This window comes from Halichoerus grypus, chromosome X (assembly GCF_964656455.1).
Source record: "Halichoerus grypus chromosome X, mHalGry1.hap1.1, whole genome shotgun sequence".
Classification (NCBI taxonomy): domain Eukaryota; kingdom Metazoa; phylum Chordata; class Mammalia; order Carnivora; family Phocidae; genus Halichoerus; species Halichoerus grypus.
In genome coordinates, this window is record NC_135727.1 from 42,820,721 (window position 1) to 42,843,954 (window position 23,234).

Genomic DNA, 23,234 nt, shown 5'->3' on the forward strand with positions numbered 1-23,234 from the left:
AGCGAGGTTCTAAAAGTTACAAGCAGGGCCCACATCTTCAATTCTACACTTGGCTGCCCCTATTGCAAATCAAATTCTGTGTCAACTAGGATACACAGGCTCCAAAGTAAGTGCCCATTAGGGCTTACTCATCTTCTTTAGATAACTTATTTCCTTCTCCATTTGCAAGCTTAGCACATCATTGGGCTACCATAAACCCCTCCTCATGCTGAGCTAACTAAATAATGGAAACCCTCTGCTGGCTCTGTCAGGGGGCTGTAAGGATTAAATACTTCAGTGCAGTTCAAGTGCTTAGAACAGTGCCTGGCACACAGATAATACTCAGCAAGTATTTTCTATAACCACTTTGACTACTGCCACTATTCCTATTAACTATATATCTAGTTTATTAATTCTTCTAACGTACTTCCCAAGTGTTTACATATGACAATGCACATTATTATATCTTTTATATCATCTTTATATTAAAGTTAGGTCATTAAGTTGTTTTATTTTTCAAATTTGGGGCAGAGGTAAGTCATATTACCTATAAATTTCATTTCAGGACAGTGAAGGGCCATTATGAAATATTTTAACATGATACATGTTTTTATATTAATTACATATGATAGAGTAATATGTGCATACATATATAGGTGCATGCTATATTATAAAAACTGTTACAATATTATTAAAGATTGCATATATTTATATTTTATAAATTATATATATACAGACTGCATATAATACTTGTAGTTTATAAATTTACATATATTTATATAACATATTTACCTTATATTTATGTAATCATAATGTAATTTATAGAATAAAATAGTTATAACTAAATGTATTTATAAGTTGACGATAATTGTTTGAATCATATGAAATTGCTGTTTTTATAAACCAAAAAGGTTAAATATTGAAAACTGAATGATTCATCTTAATTATGTCTTATATAAAATATCACACATTTAAATAAACATTTATCAGATAAAGCTGTTAACTATCCTAAAAAGGAAGAGTAGAGCTAAATAGAGTTGAGACTTCCGTGTTAGTTGGTAAATATTTTTATTATTTGTCAACACAAATTGGTCTCTGCTAGGGCCCTTCTGATAATTCATAAAACCAGCAGAGCTTCTTCTAGCTTCCAGGCCTTTGCAATGGCCGTGCCCTATGCCTAGTACACTGTTCCCTCAGATATCCACTTAGCTCACTGGCTGCCAACATCCTTCGCGTACCGGTTCAAATAAGTTGGGGGTGGGGGCAATTACTGGTTCCAGGACTGGACCGACAAAGGGATGGGTGGCTTGATAACCTCCGCCCATTCACATCGTCTCCAGAAGCATCTCCCAGACCCTGAACACTTCCCTTCCTTACCCCATACCCCAAGCGCATCTGATCCCCATCCACTCGCAACGTGTACATGGTCCGCACCGTGAACGCCAGCCTCATCCAGATCGGTGTCGAGGAAGGGCGATAAAGGAAGGGGAAGCAGTTTCTCCCCTCCGCTGCCCCAAGCGGCAGCTCCGCCCGGTCCCTCCCCATCCCGGCTCCTCTTCTCCTGGACTGGGGGCGACGGCAGCCGTGGGGCACCGGGAGTGTGGGTCGGCTCACACGCGGCCTCGAGGAGGAAATGTCCACAACACAGGCGCAGTGGAGCCCCTCTCCTCAGCGACCGCTAGAAGGTAGCGTGTTCTGGGGAGAGCGTGCAGAGGAGTGCAGTAGGCTCAGGGGCCGCGGCCCGGGCCGGAAGCCAGTGCCTGGGTTGGGGCCGGGGCGGGGGGGGGGGGGGGGGGCGGCAGGGGAGGGCGCGGGGGATGCTGCGCAGCTTAAGTACCTGTAGCACAGAGGAGCCCAAGACGTTGCTCAAGGGGGCGCCATCCACTGCGGAGCTGTTCCCAGTTCTCCCCGCCAGGGAAATGGCCCGGCTCCGAGCACTTCCTGGGTACAGTCTGCATCTGTGTAGTGTTAGCGCCATAGTCATAGTTTCACTACCCCGGATGCTGGCCTCGCCTTCTCCCTTCTCGGAAGTGGGTATGGTTATAGGACATTCCGTAATGTTACTATGTGCAGTTAGGTTAACGTTAAAGAACTAATTATATGTCACTGTGCCTGGGTATTGACTTTCCCCGTGGTAAAAGGCGCATAATCATAGCATATCCATAATAATATTGTCTGTAGTTAAATTAATATTATAATGTTATAATATTAGTTACCCAGGAAGCACCTCCAGGAAGACTTGTGTTATGCTTTACCTTTTGTTCAGTGAGGATAATTACTGTGCATCCATTATTATTTGTGCTTACATTATTATTAAATATATTATTTAATTATTTCAATAGTATCATTATAATAAGGTCATAATTAAGTTATTATGTCATTAATCATTATTATAATGAATACCACAATTGTATTAACTAGTATGTATACCATAATTGTATTATTTATTACAAATGTTCTAGGAAGTATAACACAGTTTAATAATTTACTAATAAAAATAATTAATGCTAAATTAATTCTATACTGCTAAGAAACCCTGATGTTAACCTTTTCATCTCATCAGAATCAGGATAACTAAGGTAAAGCATTAATGCCGTTAATTATATTATTATGATTTTTTTAAAAAAAACTACAGGAACTACCATTCCTGGTAATGGCTGGTGTGGTAATTCTCCCCTCTTGGAAATGGCATAATGATAACACATGATTTATGGTGTTGTTGTTATTATCATTATTATTATTAATATTATTTTAGCATCTACCCTAATAATGGATATTAATATAAGAATAATGATGTTATCTGATGCCGCCTCTGAAATGGAGATGATTTTGGAATATTGATAATTTACCTTACATTGATATTATAATCTAATTATTACCACTCCTGAGAATCTTGGCATGCATCTGTAAAATGGACATAATTATGAGTCATCACTGATATTGTTATTTGCGTTTATGTTAGTACTGTAGTTGCAATTAATGCTATTAGGAATGACGGTTTCTTGTAAACTAGGGAGAAATTCACACCTCACGAGGTTTTTTTATCAGATTTAAATGAGTTAAAACTTGGCACACGGTAGTAATGATGATAATATTAATAACAGGAGAGTTTCTTAACTCCTTACTGTGTATCAGGTGCTGCTTAAATGTTTTACATGCATTGACTCAATCTCCACAACCATATGAGCAGGATAGGTATTAAAGATATCCCCAGTTTACATTTGAGCATACTGAGATTCAGAGAGGTTAAATGTCTTGCCTGATGTTCCACAGCCAGTTGATACCAGGTTCCATTCTCTTAACCACTGCTTGGATATTCATGGGAATAATTATCACATATAACTAATATTTTTATCCAAGTTACTATCTTATTATTATGATGCATCAGAAAAGAATGAGGATTTCCTTCTTTTTCATCATAAAATGGTCATAGGCACAGGCAGTGGCTGGTATTAGAGGTGCTGATGTTTGGGATCTAGGCAGGGGTGGGGTGACCAGAGTAGGAGCAGGGGGTTGAATCTATGCTTCCTGATGTTGTCAGGAGACACATTTGAAGTAACTCAGGTCAAAAGCATCTGGTATAGTGTTGGCACACAATAAATGCTTCTCAGAAGTTGGTTAATCCTTCGTTAATGCTGCTTAGCTTTCTAGCAGCCCAGGTAAAAAGAATAAGAAAATTTTAGAAAGGAAAAATGCAAAGAAAGATACTATTCTCGATGCTCAGTTATTGAGTGCTCTTTTTCCTCTCTCCATCTGTGACACCACCCACTCCTCCTTCCCTGAATTCCCTGGTCAAAGGAAGATACCTCATGTCAACAGCCTGTTGTTTGCAGCTGTTTATACAGGTAGTATTTGACATCACACAGTGGTGCAAGCCTTTCAGCCTGCATGTGTCCAATACATGCTTGGATAAGATCCATCTCAATCGATATGGCCTGGAAGACTAGAGGGAATGGAGTGAGGAAGGTAAAGGAAAGAAAGATGATGATGTCTGGGTGAAAGAGGCATTGAGAGAAGGAACAAAGGAGATTTGTTGATGGGATAGAGGTTTGTCAGCCCCTCATAATAAAGAATGGGAGGCATGGGTTCCCTCTAGGAGTGGTGGGAGGTTGAAGGTGAGACTTAAAGATAGGATCAGGTGGAAGTCTGTTTAATAAGCAGTTAGAACCCCAAGTACACCACCCCAACACCAGTCTGCACACTAGTAGAAGGCTAGATGAAAGATCTCTAGAGGGTAAAACAGAGAGGGGATGGTTTACCTGGGCATGCCTACACAGGCCAGGCCACAGTTCCTTATTAATGATTATTTATCTACCAATGAACTTGGGCATTTTGCAGAACCTTTGAGAATAACACAGCCCAGACTGCCACAGTTAGGGCCTTTGGAACAAGGAGACCCAGACTCCACCAAACCATGGAGCCCAGCAATCCATTCCCTTCCCCTCCTGCAAGGCCCATGGAAAACCAAAGTTAAATGCCACACACCCCATTTTCCTGCTGGGCTTTGCTTTGCTCCTGGCTCTGTCCCAAACTGTTACCCACCATACCTCTAAGTAATTCAGTGTGACTCAGACATGAGTGAGCCTGGACAGCAGTATGTCCCTGCCATATAGGTCTCACCATGCAATTCCAGAAGGGTAAGTAATGCCTCCATTTAAGGAGGCTGGGAGGGGGGAGGGATCATTTCATACTCTTTTTAGGAGACTTAGGGATGGGGGAATCTGAAGTCCCAGAACTCAAAGAGTCCTCCCATTTCTCCCCCCTTCCATTCTCACCTCCAGTCATTGTAGCTCAATTTCTGGGGCCCATCAACTTCACTAGATCATAAATTGTTAAGAGATAACAATTGCCAAGGTATGCCTGTCATCTTCTCCCCATACCCATCTCCGGAACCAAAACAAGTTCCTGGACCCTGCTTTGCCTGAAGGTGTGGGGTGGCTCTCTGGGGCCTGATGTTCCTGGTGAAATACTAAGTCCCTGTCACCCCACCCCCTAAACACCCTTGTAGCAGACAGAAATCCTACAATGACCCACCAAGGATGCCCTGTCCTCATCCCTAGATCTTGTGAATATGATGAAATACCGCTTCTGTGATAATGCTGTTATATGGCACAGTTGACCATAAAATAGGGAGATTATTCAGTTGGATCTGACCTAATCACATGAGTGCTGGAAAGCAGAGAGCTTTCTCTAGGTGCAGAAGAAAGGGAAGTCAGAGAAAGTTGAAGTGTGAGAAGCACACAATGCAGGATTGCTGGCTTTGAAGATGGAGGGGGGGGGCACTTAAAAAGGAATGCAAGAACCTCGAGGCACAGAGATAGGCTCCTGGCCAACAGCCAGCAAGGCAGCGGGCAGTTCAGCCCTCCAGCCAACAAGAGCTGGATCTTTCCAACACCCTGAATGAGCCTGGAAGGATTCTTCCCTGGAGCCTCCATCCAAGAGGCCAGCTAGGCTGACACCTGACTTTGGCCTTGGGAGACCTTCAGCAGAAAACTCAGGTGAGCCCACCTGGACTTCTGACCTCCCAAATGGTGAGCTAATAAATGCGTATTGATTTAAGCTGCTGAATTTGTGGCAATCTAATATAACTAATAGAAAACTAATATAACTTCTTAATCCCCACCCTTTCCTTTTCCTTTCACAGATTATCAGGACCCTAAGGAGGCCTTGCACGTTAGTTCCTCTCCTTGTTCATCCAGGAGGATGACTGGTTTTGTCCATAAGGTAATGTACCCAACCTCTTGCCCTTCCTGCCTTTGCCCTGCTCAAACTCTTTGACCTCAAGCCTTCCCCACATGCATTTTGTCCTCCAAGTTTCCCCCAACTGTCCTCCCAGGACTGCCAAACACAGCTGAGTCCCTCTTTGCCCCCAGATCATCCTGGCCTTCTGATGCTGATGGTTGGCAGACCACAGGGTGCCCTTGCCAAGGGGTGCACTGTGCTGACCCTCTCCAGTGTCTTTGAGGGTTGGGACTCTGCAGTTCTCAAAAATGCCATATGACGTACTTTTGTTCAAGCTTAGCTGAGGTAGGGTCTCCTGGAAAGGGTGTGACAATTCTATAAATGTGCCCTCCCCAGGTGTTTCTGCAGCCTCAGGGACTGCTCCCTGTAACTTCCAGCCGTCCCGGGTCCATCCGCCTCTTTTCTAGTCCCTTTTCTCTTTCTAGTCTCTTCCTAGGATAGAGGAGAAGGACAGAAAGCGTGAGGGGAAGTACAGTGCCCCTTCTACCTCCTGGTACTGCCTTGCCTCTTTTGCCCAACCTCCTGCTCCAAAGCCAGTGATGCATGGTGCCTGTGGGGGATGTTCGCATGAACCACCCCATCAACTAAACAATGCCACATGCTTCGGCTGCCTACCCACGAGGCCTGGGAAATGTGACCAGACTCTAATGGATCCCAGCTGTCAGCTTCATACCTGACTACAGACTGCCCGTGACTTGTTCTGTTTCCGAAGATGATCCTCTTCCCTAAGATCCTCAACCTTCTCAAGACCATCAACTCCTGGCTGTTCTGAAGTACTGTTGAGATTCTGTTTATTGATCTGGTCACCTAATCACAGATGTGTTCACTTTCGACAGTTCCTTAAGCTGTACATTTGAAATATGCACTTTTCCATACATGTTATTGCTACATCTGCGATTTTTATTTTACCCTACAAGCTATTAAGTAATCCTGTTTCATGGATGCTGGTAGAAGAATAAGACATCTTGGTTGGAAACAAGGGATAGTATTACTTTCAGGACAGCAAGCAGCATGAACACAATTTGCATAGGTTCTCCTTGTCTCTCAAATCTGACAGGAACCACATGGAGCAGGCCAGGTTTGACTAGAGTCAAACACTGAGCTTGGAGAACCTACCAATTTGTAGCAAGCACTAAACAAGCCCAATCTTTGTCCTGAGAGAGACATTACCTCATCCCTCAAAGGCTGCATGCTGCAAACACAACCCTGAGAAATGGCCCAGGTAAAGAACAGACAGGACCTTGCATTCTTGGCATAACCAGTAAGATACGTAGGAGTACAGATTCTCCCCCAATAATTACACTCAATAAAATTTACCAGAAATATTCCGTCTGACAACACCTCCCACCATTGACAAAACTTCCTCCTCCTTCTCTCAACTCCTCATTCTTCCTTCTCTCTTTCATCCACTACCCACACTCTTGGTGCTATTACTTTTCCAAAATGCTGTATTTCCACCCCATCCAGAGCTTGAACTCTAAACTAGAGAAGGAGCTGGATCCAGAGAGATCTGGGATGTTGTCACATTGTGAATCCTCTAGAAAACTTTCCTGGAGCATGAATCACCTGCGGTGGTGGTGGCCATGGAGAGGTCTCCCCTGTTCCCCATAGTGCTAGCCTCCACCCTTTGGAGTCTGTATGTTCAAGGCAGACATAAGCAGGTAGGCAGGCCGGGTGAGTTGGGGTAGAGATCAGAGGGAATGTGGTCACATTCACACATAGGTACACACAGAGGTTTTGACTATTTTAATTAGCACTGAGCATAGGAGGCATTCAGCCTAAACAGGAACAAATGGGGATATCCAAATCAACATCCCCTGATATGTTCCCTAACATGTAATGGAGGCTAATCACCTTTGATCACCTTCTTTGACAGACCTCCCAAAAACCAGAGCAGTGAAAAAGACTACCCTTCAAAATACAAACCTAGGTTTATCCTCTATGCTGCAGGGTTATAGGGGGTGAGGACAAAGGGAGGATGGGGAGCAAGCTAGCCTGTGGGAGCCCTGTTGTCTCTACCACACAGCATGAGCCCCACCTTCTTCCTGACTTTTGCAGTCCTGTTCATTCCTTCTATCCCTGTATATGACCATTTGTACTGACGTGTGTCTGCTGCATTCATATCCACAGACCTCATACTGCATGTCAGATGTGGGTGATTCCAAAGGACCTCCCTCTAGGGACCCTCTCCCACCATAGGCCCCAGAGGTTTCTGTCACAGCTGTAGGGATACCTGCTGGGAGTGTGGTCTGCCTCTAAGGATACCACAGCTCCCATGGTCAGATGGGGCCATTCTGTTTGAATTCTGAGGTCAAGAGGGTGAATTCCCAGGATATTTAAATATCCTTTTTTCAGCAGAGGTGGGACCTGAGAGAGGGTCTTAGACCCCTCTGGCATCTGAACTTTTTTTTTTAAATCCTCCTGTCTCTTTATTTAAAATTTTTATATAAATTCAAGTTAGTTAACATATGGTGTATTATTCGTTTCAAGGGTAGAATTTAGTGATTTATCAGTTGATATAACACCCAGTGCTCATTACATCAAGTGCCCTCCTTAATGCCCATCACCCATTTACCCCATCCCCCCTACTCACCCCCCCTCCAGTGACCCTTACTTTGTTTCCTAGAGTTCAGTGTCTCTTATGGTTTGCCTCCCTATTTTTATCTTATTTTTCCTTCCCTTCCCCTGTATTCATCTGTTCTCTTGAATTCCACATGTGAGTGAAATCATATGGTATTTGTCTTTCTCTGATTGACTTATTTCACTTAGCATGATATCATCTAGTTCCATCCATGTCCTTGCAAATGGCAAGATTTCATCCTTTTGATGGCTGACTAATATTCCATTGTGTGTATGTGTATACACACAAACATATACACACACACACACACCACCTCTTCTTTGTCCATCTTTATGTCATCTGTCTATATCCATCTTTATCCATCTTTATGTCATCTGTCAGTGGACATCTGGGCTCTTTCCATAGTTTGGCTATTGTGGACATTGCTGCTATAAACATTGGGGTACATGTGCTCATTTGAACCACTATTTTTGTATCCTTTGGATAAATACCTAGTTGTGCAATTGCTGGGCCATAGGCTAGTTCTGTTTTAAACTTCTTGAGGAACCTCCATACTATTGTCCAGAGTAGCTGCACCAGTTTGCATTCCCACCAACAGTGTAAGAGGGGTCTCTTTTTTTCCACATCCTCGCCAACATGTTGTTTCCTGACTTACTCATTTTAGCCATTCTGCCAGGTGTGAGGTGGTATCTCATGGTTTTGATTTGGATTTCCCTGATGCCAAGGGATGTTGAGTATTTCTTCATGTGTCTGTTAGCCATTTGTATGCCTTCTTTGGAGAAATGTCTGTTCATGTCTTCTCCCTATTTCTTGACTGGATTTTTTTATTTTTGGGTGTTGAGCTTGATAAATTCTTTATAGATTTTGGATATTAGCCCTTTATCTGCTATGTCATTTGCAAATATCTTCTCCCATTTTGTAGGTTGCCTTTTAGTTTTATTGATTGTTCCGTTGCTGTGCAAAAGCTTTTTATCCTGATGAAGTCCCAATAGTTCATTAAATCCTCCTGTCCCTTTTATCTCAGTCCTGCTGGCTTGATAATTCCCCCCCAAAATATGAGCTTAACATCACCCTTGCCTGTTGCCTTATGAAACGGGGGGGGGGGGGGATGCAGGCTCAGGCCCCAGGCACATGCTTAATGATGTGTGACCTCTGACCAGTGTCTGGACTTCTCCAAACCCCATTCCAAAAAACAAACAAACAAAAACAAAAGACCTGGCCTTCATCCAAACCCTCACAAAGGCCAGGGCTTCTCAGACCTATTCTTTGGCACTATTCTTTGCCTAATTCCAACAAATTCTCAAAAAGAATGAGATACTAGAAGAGTCTAGAAAAAAAATCTTTATAGGCAGTATAGCATGGGATGAAGGATTTGGGCCTTGGAACTAGGTCCAGTTACCACTCCTGCAACTCCCTACCTGTGTTTCCTTGGGGGAGTCATTTCAATGTCTCTGTGCTTCAGTTTCCATATCAGCAAAACAGAGGTAATATCTGGGCCTACTTCATAAGGTTAGTGTGAGAATTTGATGATAAATACATGTCAGGCATTTAGAACACACAGTATCTTAACACCTAGTAAGCACTCAGTAAGTATTAGTTATTGTTAATAATAGAGGTAGTAAATACAATTTGATTTATAACTTTAGCAGTGATAATTCTTATCTGTAATATAATTTATGATATTGGAAATAATGTTTAATATTAGGAATGATAACTTATATTATTAGAAATAATGTTTAATATCGGTAGTATTAATTCAGTTCACACTGGCAACCATAATTTAACTCATTATCCTGATAATCTTCCCTTCAGATGTTAAAAATACTTTAATATGCTTGCTTGTAATTTTTTGCTATTATCATATTTGCACACTGCTTTGCAGATAACAAATACAAAAGATTCAAAAAAAATCTCCCCTTTTATATATTTCTTTGGTTGGGGTCATTACTAGCAAGATGCATGGAAACTTTCTGTAACAGGGCAGAAGCTACATGTGGCTACATATTTTTTGTCCTTTATGACATTGACTTCAATATTATGAGACGGCTGGGAGACGGGACCTAAAGTGGACACCTCATTGGTATCTGCTGACTTTAAAAGCTGCAACATATAAAGCCTGTTGCTCTTCCTGACCATGCCCAAGGACCAGCTCAATTTATAGGAGGAATAAGCAGAACCCCCGCCCCAACTGCCATCCACCAGGTCTTGTTCAGTTTGAGAGGCACTGAAAGGCTTCCCAACCAAAGGGATTTACCTGGGTTTACCTCCTTTGTGTCACCGTTTAGAGACTCTGGGAATCATGCAGTTTTCCTGAATTAGGAGGTCTTGCTCCCTAGGACGAGTGCAAACCTCCTAGCAGAGATGTTATTATATGTGAGCATATATTCCTTTATCTGATCAACCCATTACTCCCTGAAGGGAAGGATCTTTTGTTACATCCTTGCCACATGTCAGATATCATGCCAGGTGACTATGGTGGTTAATTTTATGTGTCAAGTTGACTGGGGCACAGAGTGCCCAAACATTTGGTCAAACATTATTCTGTGTCAGTCTCTGAAGTGGTTTCTGGATGAGATTAACATTTGAATCAGTAGACTGAGCAAAACAAATTGTCCTCTTTCATGTGGGTGGGCCTCATCCAATCAGTTGAAGGCCCAAATAAAACAAAAATACTTTCCCCTGAGTAAGAGAGAATTTCCTCCTGCCTGACTGCTTTGAGCTGGAACATTTTTTTTTTTTTCCTGCCTTTGGACTCAAACCGAAACATCAGCTCTTCCTGGGTCAGGCCTGCCGGCAATTGGACTGAAACTTATACCATCAGTTCTCTTGGGTCTCCAGCTCGCTGACTGCTGATCTTGGGACTTGTCAGGCTCTGTAATTGCATGAGCCAATTCCTTATAATAAATCTCTTATATATATAGAGAGAGAGACAGACAGACAGACAGACTGGGGATGGAGACATAGATATATAGATAGATAGATATTCTCTGGAGAACCAGTGACTTATGTACATTATCTCATTTAATCCTCACCAAAACTCCAACAAATAAAAATGATTAATCCAACATTATAGATGACTACACTGAAGTTAACAGAAATTAATTAGTACTGCCCAAACTTTTTCATGTCATTGTACACATAGAACATAATAAAATATATTTGTTTATTGGGATAAAATGATAACGTTTTTAGTAGCTCGAAGTAACTGGTCACCCCAGGCCTTACTGGCCACACAAGAGTTGAGGATTTAATGTGTTAGCACCCCTGTAGCCTATCTGTGGCACACTGGTTGGGAAACTTGGAGTTAGATTACTTGGCCACAGTCACATGTTTGTTAGGGAAGCAGAAGAGGAAAAATGTTAATTTAGGAATTGAAATTAGACATACCTATGTTTGAATGGAGGATCCGCTATTGATTGTGGCTATATGACTCCGGGCAATTAGGATAACCTGCCTGTGCCTCAGTTTCCCCATCTATAATACGGGGATTATAATAGTACCTTTCTCCTGGGTCATTAAAAAATGAAATGTAAACTATATAAAGGACCCAACATAGATGTGGGTGCCTAGTAAACACTCTATACATTCTAATACCACTACTAATAACAATAATAATAAAGTGGCAAAAGAGTGTCCTGACTCCAAAGTACATGTTCTTTCACTGCTTCCCCAGATTTACAGTTTTGTAATGAAGCTGTACCACTTTTACTGCAGGCAAGGCTCTTCTGGAAGCTGCTATGTTGGTGTTTGTATGTGGGTCAAGAGGATGGGGTAGGGTGGTGCCATGCTCTCTCAGTTCTGTCTGCAACCCTTCCAAGGCAGTTTTCACAGAATTTTGTTTGGCATCTCCTTTTAAAGTGACTGACCAGTAGACTGAATCAACCAAATCAACTAGGTAGCTTTTTGCTGCCATTCACAACAACCCAAGAGTGTGGTGTTGCAGCTGGAGCAAGCCCATGAGAAGCAGGTCTAAAGAAGGAAAAATAACACTGACCAAATAAAAGTAATGCTTATCTCCTGAAAATTTTGTTTCAGCCTATATAACTCACTCACAGAGTTAAGAAAGCATTCCTTAGAAAGAGGCCCTTTGTGGGGGTCCAGCAAAATTGTTGGTCATAAAATGATAAATACTCCCACATCTTCATCACAGAGTGCTGGGCCAACCCTTCCCACCACCTCGTTATCTCTGAATATCGGAGTTTGAAAAACTACCTCACTGCTCCAGTCAGTGATCTGGGACTCCTTGATTGTATGTTCAGGCAAGAGATGGGAAAGGTTGGAGCATTAAGCCCAGCTTGCCTAGTTATCTCCTTGAAGAAAGGCAAGATCAAATCCCACAGAGTAGTAATGATGACAAAGAGAAATGGATAGAAATAAGGTAATAATTCACAATAAGGCTTGTAACGTTTGAGGGCATTTAAAAAAAAATGGTCTTGCAGTGAGTTTGGACTAAGTCTTAACTATAGAAGAGTTGCCAATCAAATAGAAGATTCCTCCCCACTCCCCATTAAAAGTGTAATCAAGAAGGCTCCTCTTGTATAACTGTACAGTCTCAAATCTAGGTCAGCCTGTCTCCATTTCTGTGAAGCAGAGATGTTCTTACTGTGCTGTCAGTCATCCCAGTTCATGTGCTTTCTGATTAATCTGGAATCTGGCAAATTCTTGAAATCATCTCTCCAACTGTCTAGAATGAACAGAATGGAGCACAGCTAGCTTTATGATTAAGAAGTCTTTCCACTTATTTTTTCCCTTTGCGATTTGCTAGGACTTCACTTTTGGAATATGGGTTAGTGTCATTCTTTGATTATTTTCCCAAGGCTTAAAGTGGTAATAAAGGCAAAAATTCCTAGCATTTGAAAACGGAGCTAGGCCTGCATACTTTCCCCCAATAGCATAATAGATACTGTGTATGCAAAAGGAAAGGGCCCGCTGAAAGCCATTAGCCCCTGCCTTTTCCAGGTATATGAAGCTAAATGGAGCTTGGTGGGTTTTGATGTTAATTCTTTCTGATGAGGGGAGGCATTTTAGTTCTCCATTTCTTTATTTCACTTATTTATATTATTTACTTATTCATTCATTCACAAGCATTTATTGAGCAGCTGTGTTTCAGGCAACAGAATAAGCCCTGGGACTACACTGTCAAGTCATACAAGGTCCTTACTCTCAGGAAGCTTACAGTCTAGTGGGATTATTAAATAAACCGTTATGGTGATAATGATATTAATAAGCAACACAAAGTGTTTACCATGTACCAGAAACTATTCTAAGCATTTTACATGTATTAACTCATTTAATCCTCACCACAACCCCTTGAGGTAAGTTTTATCATTATTATTTTCCCAATTTATAGACAAGGATACTGGGGGTTAAGTAACCTGCCTAAAGCCACACTGCTGGTAAGTATGAGAGCCAACATTCAAATCCAGGGAGACTGATCTTAAGGCCATGCTTTTAATCATTAAGCATCCTGCCTCTTCAATATGGTATCATAGAGGAGAGAGGTGTCATGGAAACTGCTAAGCCAGATTGGGAGGTTAAGGAGGGCAGAGGAGGTGACTATTGAACTAAATTTTAAAGAATGAGGAGCCAATAGCTAGATGAATACAGAGGAAAGGGCATTCCAAGCAGAGGAAACCATACATGTGAGGTCATAGAGGCCTGAAACACTGTGACAAGTTCAGGAAATTACAAGCAGTTCCATATGGCTGGAACATATGGGTGAATGTCAGGAGATGATTCTAGCAGGGTAAATAAGAGACAGATCATAAAGAGGCTTTGTAGAGTAAGCTAAGAAGTTTGAAAATTATCCTGAAAGTTATATGTAGCCATTGAAGGATCTTTAGAATAGTTTTGTACAACAATCATTCTGATAGTAGTATTGAGCAGACTGGGGGCAGGGGGAGAAGGGGTCAAGACTGGAAGCATAGAGATCATTTATGAAATTATTAGCATAGTTCAGGTAAAAAAAAATTATGAAGATGAACAAAACTGATAGAAAAGAGAATGGAAGGGTGACTATAAGCAATGTGAAACAGGTAGAAGGATTGGCCTTGGAGAATGAGGGGAGGGGAGGTTTCTGCTTGGTTGACAGTACTGCCAAGCTCCCAAATTCTACAGCACAATAGGTGGTACCCAATAAATGTTCTATAATAAATGAAGAGTATATACATAAAAGAATCAATGAATAGCCAGTGTTAGATATTTAGGGAGTATAAAGTCTGGATTGCCTGGATGTAGACAGTGAAGGGAAAAAAGGAGTTACGAATGTTCCAAGGTTTCTAGCTCATGTAACTTTCTTCCTTCACGAGACAGCCACCACAGGAGGATGAGCAGCTGGGGACATGGATGAGGAGTTCAGGTTTAAATACATTAAGTCAGAGGTGCCATGAGACACCTACATGACAGTGATATGTGCAAAGAAGAAGAAAGCAGGATAGGGATGATATAATAGTAGCTAGCATTAAGTGTGTACTCAGTTCAACAGTTTTAAGTGCTTTGTAATGACTTGCTTAGTATTTCCCTAAATCCCACAAGTTAGCTATTGTTACTAGTACCCTTATTTACAGACAGTGAATTTAAGATACAGAGAGGTTAAATAACCCATTCACACAGCTTATAAATGGTAGAGCCAGGACTTAAACCCACACTATCCTAGTCCCAAGACTGAGGTTTTAAGCATTATGCTCTAGTGCCTGCCAATCCATAGCAAAGACTGCACATGAATTCAAAGTACATAAGGGAGAATGTGGTTAAGGCAGGCAGTCCCTGTAATATGTTACCCATTGCAGTAACCCAGCAGAGCTCTCGCCTATGCCCTGTTCATTTTGCTTCTTAGCAGATCTCACTTCTGCCACTAGCTGGCATTTGATCGTCTATCTTTTCCACATTTCTTTGCAGTGTATCTAGGGTTGAAGCTATTATTTTATCCAGTAGTCAAATCTGGGGTGACCAACTTGTCCCAGTTTGTTTGAGACTAAAGGGTTTCTCAGAATGTGGGACTTTCAGTTTTAAAACCAGAGCAGTCCTGGGAAAACCAGGAAAAACTGCACCCTGACACATTTAACCATAATCAAAAAGGGGAAGTTTAGGAATCAGTTCAGGCCAATTTGAATCTTACCAAAGAAGGATATGTGAACTCCATCAATCATTCCTTCTGAGGCACAGCCTGATTACTAGGCAATCTGCTGTCAGCTCATGATTAGTGAATTCCAACATAATACAAGATTTCTGTTCTGCTTCTCAAAAGCATTTGAAATCCTTTAGGTTATTCTTCACCACCTTCAGCTGTTGACAGGAGCACGTGAATGTCCTTAACTCATTACAACAAATGTCTAATTCATTAGCTTCCTAGATACCTTGTATAGAGTGTGATACCTTTGGAAGAGTTCTCTTAACTCTCATCTTTAGAACAAAAGAGGGGTGTGGAGAGTCTTCATGAAATTACAGGCCCTTAAATAGAGCTCAGTGATGTGATGGACAAGTGCACACAGGAGAGGACCTTGGACCAATCTCTCCTTACCTTGGGCCAAGCCTGACTGTGAGCCTTTCCTCCCTTTCTTGAGCCTGAAATGACCACCTTCTTAGGAATGGGATGTGATTCAGGGAGACACCTGCAAGACCTAGGGATCCAGAAATGACAAGAGCTCCCAGAGACCAGGGTAGAAAGCATAGAGGGCATTTATTGTGTATCACACTTGCAGGTTCTGCTAGTTCAATGTGAAATATGCATGATATATTAACAGAGATATATCAAAGTTTCTAGAAAACATGGTTTACCTCCCTTCAATACTTGTATAAAAACAAAATCTTCTAAACTTGTCTGGAAGCTCCAGTTAGTGAGGATTAGCTGGTATTCTTATTACCTATATAGGAAAAGTTCAAAAGACGATTTGAAGGAACCAAAAGCAGAAGCAAGAGCCATGTCCTCTGATCCTTGTAGCTTCTAGGCAAAAATAAGTCCCAGAAAAGCTGGTGCACATCATGGAAAAAGGTGTATTTCATGTGACAAGGGGGAGGGACTTTTTGAGCAGCCTTTTCTACGATGTACAGAACAGGAGCCAGCCAACTTTTTCTGTAAAGGGCCTGATAATGATAATAATTATTTTCAGCTTTGTGGGCCATCCTACCTATCAGAAACACTCAACTCTGCCACCTTAATGAGAAAGCAGCCATAGATGATATACAAACAATTAAGCATTGCTGTGTTCCAATAGAACCTTATAAAAACAGGCAGTGAGCCAGGTTCGGCCCCTTGGTTATAGTTTGCCTACACCTGATCTAAAGGTTAGAGGCACTCCAAGCCAATTGCCTAACTCTACTGCCATACACAGCATTATGCATAGTGTCCACATTTTTATAAACGTGGGTTTGCATGTGTGTAAAGAGCACTTCTGAAGTTCCCTTCATTAAGTGTTTTTTAAAACATAATTCAGTTACATGAAATAGTGGATGAAACGTAATTGTCCTAACATCATTTAAAGCACAGAAATAGTTGTTTAAGGAGACTTGTGTTTATTTTCTCTTCAGACCATTGTGGCCATTGTATATATAACATGCCATGGAATACCCCTCTGCCTAATTTGAATGCTTCCTAAAATTCCAGAATTGTTCCTGGCCACACACACATTCTGAATAATATCATGAAGCAATTAATCATCATTTCAGCAGCAAAAGAAATACCTTCCATTCCACATTTACAAAGTATTTTCCCACGAATTTGCATTTCTTCCTCACAAGTCATGGGTGGAAGACAGGGTACATGGTTATTCCAAGTTACATAGGAAACTGAGGCCTAGAGAAGCTATGCAACTTACTCACATGACACAATAAGTTGCAACCTTATTGACTCCACAGCTAGTGCTCTTGCCACTGCAGCGTAAATGAGACAATCACATACTTTATATTATTATATAACTCTTGATTTATAGTATCATCTAACAATGGGGAATGGACATAGACTGGATTGCATAACAAGGCATTTATTACTGAACTAAGGATGTTTATTCCAATCATAAAACTCACTTCAAGAAGCTATGTGTCGGGCGCCTGGGTGGCTCAGTCAGTTAAGTGTCTGACTCTTGATTTCAGCTCAGGTCATGATCTCAGGGTCCTGGGATGGAGCCCTGCGTTGGCCACCCCCTTCCCCCAGCAGGCAGTCTGCTTATCTCCCTCTCCATCTCCCCCTCCCCCCTAGTGCGCACGCGTGCACTCTCTCTCTAAAATAATAAATAACTTTTTTTAAAAAGAAGCTATTCAGGGATAAGCCTGCTGAAGCCTCCTGTAATACAATTTTTAGGATCAGAGCCAGGAAAGCCACATTATAAGGGGAAGTACCTTATGCCATCCAGAAACTAAATCTCCTTGGAGAGGGTCCACGACATACCCACCTTATAATGAACTCTAATTTATGACAAATAATATTTTAGTGAGATTCCAGTGTCAGATTTTTCTGTTGTGGTTTTGCAAGCAACATGGTCTTAAAGGCTGTCATGAAATAAAGATTTTGACAGATAGGTGATAAGAAATGAAAAAGTTATACACAAACTGCTATGTTCCAATGTTAGTAATTCATTTTATCATGCAGATTACATTTTCCAATTCCTAACAATTTGCATTATTCTTATTTAAAACAAAGCCACGTGGTATACACAAATTGGGTGAATTTTAGCATGAACCATAATAATTTATGAGCAATTATAGAAGCACATGTACACAGTCTCTGAGTAATTTGTCTTTCTGCTTGCTGTCAAATAAATATTATTTGCATCTTGAATCTGCCTATAATAATTTTGCTATTGCACCGTCACCTGGAGCAATTTATACTGTACAGTTGTTACACCCATTTGTCTCATATCTTGTTATCCAAAATCCAATTTTAAATTCAAGTAAGTGAGAAAAGCCACAGTAATTTATTGATATACTTTCTAAAGCAGGCTAATGACCCAAGTAGCAACTTATTTTAACAATGCCCAGTTCAAAGGGAACATGATCTACCTATCAGGTGACATCTAGAGTTTACAATCTAGATGGATCATTTCAAATAGTTCCATGTTTTGGGCCAGGAGGACAAATTTTCTATCAGATATTCTGTTAAATTCCCTTTCTTATATTTGGATTAATTAACTGTGTAGACTTCTCCAGTTTGAAAGCAAAGCAATTGGGAAACCCAGATGCTTTTTTTGTTCATCTCTGATAAATTGAAATTAGTCAATCCACCTCAATCAGCACACCCCTCCTCTCTGTCCTCCCATCCCTCCCTTCTTCTCTCCTACATTTATGGCTTACTTGTTTTAAATTTCAGATGACTCATATTTGGGGGGATGAAATGAAGGGCAGATGGAAAAACTAGCTTGAAATATGTATATATATATATATATATATATACACACACATATATAAATATTTGAATATTTAAATAGATTTATTCAGAGAAACTTTTCAGAACACTTGGAAAATTGAAATATGGAAATACCCTAAAGGTGTAAGCAGCAATATTATATTATATATAATATATTATTCTCTATATATATTATTCTATATATATAATATATTATTCTAACTCCATTCTCACATTTTTCTCTTAAGTGGTAGCACTGCCCCTAAATTGTGATCATCTCTAGATGTGGTGTAAACACATTTACAAATTTATAAAATTTTATCATGTTGTATAACAAAATTAATGTGATAGAATGCATCTAGGATGCCAGGACAATTTTCATATCTGCTTGTACTGGGCTGTGGAGTGAATACAGGGACCGATGAGACATTAAAACAATAAGCTCAGTCAGAATCATCCATGAGAAACCTAGAATTGAATCACACATTTGTAAAGGGACTGCAAAGAAAGTTTAACAGTTCTATGGATCCTCACTGTCAGTTTTGTAGGAGAAGAGGAACACAGGTGACAGAAGTTGGTAAAGTCTCTCTTTGGACTTTAGATGATGGCAAATGTTCAAAGCGGTATGGGCCTCAGGTTGACTTACTAGGTGAGTCCCCAACAGATAATGTCCTGAGAAAGTAAACATTTTCTGAGAAAGTAAACATTTTCATTACGAACAATAACAAAAAGTATGTTAGCTCTTTAAACCAGGTCTATGTAATCATTAACTGAATAACCTTTAAGCAAGTCACTTACTCCATGTAATCTGTTTCCTCTCATGAAAAATGAGGGGCTTGGGCTACATGAACTTTAAGGTCTCTTCTAATTCAAAGTCTATGATTTTATGATGAAGGCAATATAATCGCCTGTCCTCCAGTATTGGGTTAAGCCAAATGTCAGAGATCATAGCAAGGCTTGCAGAAAACAGAGTAAACAGCTCTCTACCTGGAGTGAAGAGCAGCAATTTGCCCAAAGTACTTCACATGTCTGTCCCCCAATGGCTCTTCTACTGCCCAACTTTGGGGAACTTAAAATTCCCCTCCTATTATTGTAATGTTTTTGTGTAAAAGCAATGTGTTTCCAGAAGGCCCATTTGGAAATTTATGAGATGCAGAACCTTTCAGCCTGTTACCACCAACTTAGTGCAGATTCATTTATTCCTAAAGAAAAAGGTTCTGGAAGGGATTTGGTACAGGACAAGCCTGACTACTGCCCTATCTCATTCTCCCATTTTCTGTCACTTCCTTTCATCTTTCCATGTTTCTCTTTTTTGGTAGTAGAGGAGGTAGAAAAAGAGCTCTAGTAGAAATCTTTGGGAAGAAATGAGATTTCTAGCTTGCTCAGTTTCTCAATCTGAAAGGGAATAATGACAGCACTTAACATTTTCCCCACCTCCACTCTGGACCTTTATAGTCAAAACATCCTACTAATCTTCAGTCTCTAGAGAATGGAAAGATATTCCCTCTTACAGACAGTCTGGAAAAGCCTTGTCTATTTCTTATTAGATAACTTGAGTAGTTGTTTAATGTCTTTAGAGCTTAGTTTCATCTCCAAATGAGAAAATAATACCCATTTCATAGAGTTGTGAAGAGGTTTAGACAAGATAATATATGTAAAGTGCCTAGTATAGTTCCTGGTACATAGTAAGTGCTTTAAATACTAGACTTCCCTCTCCCACAACCACCAGCCTAGACCATTTGGGAGCTATGAAGGGAGAGTTCCTCCAGATAGCCAGTAGACGGCACCCCAGAGAATTCAAAATCAAGGTGATGAGGGCAAGTGAGGTGGGGAAACACAAGGTTAAAAAGGAAACCCCTTTGTGTTACAGAAAGGTGAAGCAACTTGTCCTAGTTTGCACAGTTAATGGAAGAGATGGAACTAGAGCCCATATTATCTTACTTTCATTCTAGAGTTATTTCTCCTATTCAAGCCACCTCCTGAAATTCTACTTTACCTATTTCATTATATAGCCAAAGGCAGGCAGTCATACAGGCTCTTGCAGTTGTCCCAATAAGAGATGATGATAAGCTTTGACTATTAAGGTAGCAATGGAAGAGATAATGGAACTTGGAATATATTTTGAAGAATTGAGTGATGGATTGGATGTGGGGTATGGTAGAAATAAAGGAGCCAAGAATAACCCTTAAGTTTTGTCCTGAGTCAAAAAGAATGGGATTACCATGTATTGAGAGAAAAGAAATGATGATGACCACATGAGGGAAGGGGGAGAATCAAGAATTCAATTTTGGATATGTTAAGACTGAGATGCATTACTGAGGGCCTTACCTAGACTTCAAAAGTAAGATGTAAAAAAGGGCCTAACTGTAGATGAAACCCCATCAGTGCCCCATGGTTCTACTCCTTTTAAAACTATTTGATAATAGCCCCAAAGGGTCCATATTCTGACCTCTCAAACAAACTTGTTTTTTAAGAAGGAAAGGAACTAAAACTCATCTACCCTAAAGATAAGTAACAATAGCTTGAAATACATCTTACAATTACAGCAATATTTTAACAATAACAACAAAAATCTCTCCCACTTGCTGGGTAAATTCATAAGATATTACTCATTAGAGCATTTTTTTGTTGTTCAGTAAGAAATAATGCTTTTTGATTCATAGAATTTCAGTGATACAAGATGTATTTGGTACAGTTCAGAATACCTGTGTGCCTGTCCACACACTTTACTGGAATATATCTTTTGCTGTCCTTAACTCCCATTTTCGTTCCCTATGAACCAAACTCCCACCCTCAAAAGCCACAACTAATTGGATCACTGTGAACCCTTGACACAAACACATTCATTCCACAGGCTGGCCAGCAGTATATGACTTCTGAGGTCTGGCTTGAAAAGATGAGCTGGTCCAATCATTTACCTCTCAACTTTTATAGTTGGAAATTGAGAGGATGAGCCTAATAACTGTGGGGGCTGATTTAGAAGGTCATGGGAGACTTAGGTCTAGAGGCTTAGTGGGCCATGTATAAGCCAAAGCTATAAGGAAGCCAGTGACAGAGAGTACTGCAGATAAGTAAAGAAAAGTACAGAAAAAAGAGGAAGGGAGAGAGATGAACTAGCTTTGTAATTAGGCAGATCCTGAGAGAAAGTAACCTCCAATTCTGATGGCTTTCTTGTCCCCATTCCAATTTCCATGAGGTCTGCTGTGCTGGGGCAGAACATGTTCTTATATGGCCCTGAAATTTTCACGTTGTATGCTTTAAAAGGGGCTTTTTTTTTCCCTAGAGTTAACTTGAAACCAAAAATAATGCTAAGATAGAAGGTGATATAACTCTGATTTTATGGATGGGAGAAAAATAGACCCAGAAAAGTTAAGTGCCTTGCCTAAGTTCTCACAACAGTTAAGAAGGCAGACTTGGCATTAGAATGCAGGGCTCTAAAATTTTAACCATAACGAGAAATTCCTGTAACAATTTCCTCTAATGGGAAGTACTGTCAAGTACATTAAATCTTATCAATATAAATTGTATCAATCATTAATTTAAGGTAACATTTGTATGTGTGTTTGTAGAAACTGACATCAGTATATGAGGGAAAGGTATTTGGGAAAAGAGTCGCAAGAGTCAAATTAATATTTTGTTTATAGAGATATTCCATTACCTGGTTGCTTTATAACATTAGGATCATAAAGCCAACTATATTTTTCAGGCAATAGCAAATCTCTTCAGAGATGAGTAACCATATAGTTCCCTTGAATAAAAAATATTTTGAAAATGAAAAGAAATGAACCAAATTTTAAACAGTTTACAAAATTAAACCAATGAAATCTGTCATTTGTGCAAATACATTCACTTTCTAGAGTGTTGCTAAAGAATGCAAACAGAGTTAAAGTTATGTTAGCTATGAAGCAGAGCCCATTCCACAGCCAGAAATGTTAGAATAAAATCAACTAACATTTACCAAGCACCTACAGAAATATAAAATATATGATCTAATTCAGTAAACACCATTGGAAGAAGAAAAGAGACTATGGAGGAAGAGATATTATAAGTCTCTAAGTACCTGAGGTTCAGATATGGTAATATAGTTAAACTGTAATTCTCATCAGCATAATGGACAGTGAAATATTCCTGTTAAGATGACTGATCCCAGTCCTCTGAGCGAATGAAAGGAAACAATCAAGGAAAATGGTTTTTTTGTTTGTTTGTTTGTGTTTTTTGGGGGGGGTTTCTCAAGGAAAACGTTTTTAACAACTACTATGGGTCTAGAACTGGACTAGGTAGGATGGGAATCAAAGGAACAAGACATGGTTTTGATCCTCAAGAGGCTCTTGATCTCTTTCACTGTAGAGGTAAAGCATCCTCAAAAGTCAGTTTACTCGAAGGCATGCAGTTTATGCTAAGTGTTTACTAAAAGTACAGTTATTACGTCTCTAGGACTTCAGAGCATAAAAAGTCACTGCCAGCTGGAGTGGGCTTTTACTTAATCCTGTGTGAGCATCTATTAAGGACAAGGTGCCTTTCTCCCAGTGCTCTTACAAAACAAATCCTTTTACAGAAGGAAGCACTGAAGCTTGAAAGATGGGAACATTTTGATAG

General features: G+C 40.3%; 1 protein-coding gene and 1 long non-coding RNA gene across 4 annotated transcripts in view; one reads left to right on the plus strand and one right to left on the minus strand.

The window, feature by feature from the left end:
• IL1RAPL2 (interleukin 1 receptor accessory protein like 2) overlaps positions 1–23,234 on the minus strand; it is a 1,158,042-nt gene that overhangs the window by 597,376 nt on the left and 537,432 nt on the right. The window contains exon 1 of one of the 3 annotated variants that reach the window (XM_078065457.1): positions 1,817–1,975. The exons of the other annotated variants lie outside the window; for them this stretch is intronic. Coding sequence (XP_077921583.1) covers positions 1,817–1,937 — 121 coding nt within the window. The 5' untranslated portion in view covers positions 1,938–1,975. Of the gene's footprint in view, positions 1–1,816; positions 1,976–23,234 lie in introns of those variants that run through there. 3 annotated transcript variants of the gene reach the window in all.
• LOC144380630 (uncharacterized) lies at positions 1,537–10,178 on the plus strand. The gene is made up of 3 exons (XR_013444853.1): positions 1,537–1,664; positions 5,624–5,703; positions 6,147–10,178. It is a non-coding gene; the product is annotated as an uncharacterized LOC144380630 (long non-coding RNA).